Source organism: Bison bison, unplaced genomic scaffold, assembly GCF_000754665.1.
Source record: "Bison bison bison isolate TAMUID 2011002044 unplaced genomic scaffold, Bison_UMD1.0 scf7180017845324, whole genome shotgun sequence".
In the NCBI taxonomy this organism is placed as follows: Eukaryota; Metazoa; Chordata; class Mammalia; order Artiodactyla; family Bovidae; genus Bison; species Bison bison.
The window spans coordinates 13,280-15,268 of record NW_011475897.1 but is presented as its reverse complement, the minus strand read 5'-3'; the positions used below and the strand labels follow the sequence as shown (position 1 = coordinate 15,268).

At 62.3% G+C, this 1,989-nt stretch overlaps 1 protein-coding gene across 1 annotated transcript in view; it reads right to left on the bottom strand.

The window, feature by feature from the left end:
* Positions 1-54: 54 nt before the first annotated feature.
* The window catches only part of TSC2 (tuberous sclerosis 2), a gene marked incomplete at its 3' end in the record, with an annotated part of 10,780 nt that continues 8,845 nt past the window's right edge, over positions 55-1,989 (bottom strand). The window contains exons 9-11 of the mRNA XM_010833691.1: positions 1,139-1,410; positions 512-615; positions 55-136 (exon numbers count right to left, since the gene is read on the bottom strand). Of these exons, the coding sequence (XP_010831993.1) occupies positions 55-136; positions 512-615; positions 1,139-1,410 (458 nt within the window). The remainder of the gene's footprint in view (positions 137-511; positions 616-1,138; positions 1,411-1,989) is intronic.

Here is a 1,989-nt window from a genome sequence, read left to right as displayed (position 1 = left end):
GGGGCCCCCCCGCCCCTGCCGCCCCAGGGCTCCCGCGGCAGCCCCGACACGCACCTCGTAGAACTGCCTGTTGATGAGCAGCACGAAGGACAGGACGTCCAGCACCTTGATGCGCACGGCGCTGCGTGACTCGTTCCTGGGGGCGGGGCACACTGCTGGGACTGGGCAGCTGCACCGGCCGCCGCCTCCCCCTGCACCAGCCTCAAGTCCGAGGGTTTCCCTCTGGGCACCCCACACCCACCCGCCTCCGCGGCAGGCAAGACTGAGGCCAGATTCTTGCGACATGGACCCAGAGCAGCAACATGCAGACCCAGAATGGGCGAAAGGCAGAGCACCTGGCCCTCAGAGACAGCCTCTTTCCAGACAACCACCCAGCGGGAAGAGCAAGCACAGCAGCCTCAGGGGCCTGTCTGTCTGTCCTACTGGAAGACAAATCCTCTCCCTCGCAGTGAGAACCGTCACAGTCAAGATCTGGAGAGGAAGGCGCTAACTGTCCCGGTTGTGCGCCCACCTGAAAAACCTCTCCATCAGCAGCTGCAGGTTGTGGATCCAGCCGTCCTTCGCTGGATGGATGGACTGAGCCCTGTAGGTTATTAAGTTTAAAAGGGATGACTCCTGTTGAGAGAAGACAGACCTGGGGTTAAGGAGCCGCTCGGCCCTCCCCGAGATTTTCTCATAACCCCAACCCCATGCTGCTGGCCCGGGAGAACGGCCACTCCAGGACACAGGGAGGGAGCATATACGATAGAGGCTCTGCTGGCCTCAGTGAGGACTCACTGAAAACCCACATGAAAGTCTTGCATCCGGCTAGCCTCTCTGGTGCCAGGATGGCCTACGGCTTGGGGAGCAGACACACCAAGCGCAGAACTGCCAGGCGTCTCCCTCCGCGCAGGTGAGCAGAGATGGAGTCGGGCTGTGCGGAGCGCCCAGCCCGCACGCCTCCAGCCTACTGGAGACATCCGCAGGCCTCCAGCCTACTACAGACATCACTGCTGGGGCACAAACCCCAGGGAACAGGAGCCTGCCCGGGCCTTTACTTCAAACTCACGGAGAACCTCCCCCAGACCCACACAGATCCCCCGCCAACCACCTGACCTAAACCCCAGCCCCAGCGTGGTGAGGAAAGAGGTGGTCTTACAGGCCTCTGGTCCGCACACCTCTCCACGAGTTCAAAGTATCTCTCCTGGGAGCCGTGAAACTCGTTCTGGTCACACAGCTCCTCCACTGTGCTCAGCAGGTCGTGCACGATGGCGCTCAGCTCTGGGCTGTCCAGGCTCTGCAACACGAGGACCCTGGCACTCAGGAAGGAGCCCAGCTCCCTGCCAGGACTCAGTATTGGAGTCCTCAGGTCAAGGCAGCTGGGTCCAGACTCCAGCCCTCCAGCCGGGCGGGGGGCATGACTGCCCCATGCTGGATGTGCCAGGCCCTGTGACGCTCCTGCCAACTGGGAACGGCAGGTGCCACGGAGCGCTGGCGCTGCCTGCACAGTGGGCTGCCCCCAGGCTCTCGCACCTTCTGGGGGCCCCATGGTGTGGTCTTCCAGCCCATCTCTCCAAGATTAAGCACTGTCTGAACAGTCAGTACCCATCCCTGAGGGATGGGAGCCCGGGCCCTGCTGAGTTCTGTCCTTCCTCCCATGGGTCTGGCTGCCTGCCCAGTGGTCCAGGCCCGAGCCTGCGCTGCGTGTGGCCGCCTCTCCTCACAGCCCCTGCTCGAGCACATCCTCCTTCCTGCTACAGGCAATGCCTTACTCCAAACTTCCACCAAAGTGGCAGGCAGGAACTGTCTTCACGGTCCACTTGCGGCCATGGAGGTGACCTGGCAGGTTACTCTGTCCATCCTGACTGACATGGCCCCCCACCCCCTGCTCACCTACAACACAGTCCTGCTCCACCTGACGGAGCACGTTTGGGAAAAACAGCCATCTTCAGTGGACCACAAGCCGACAGCCCTGAAAACCATCAGGGGACACGGCACAGCGCACTCTGA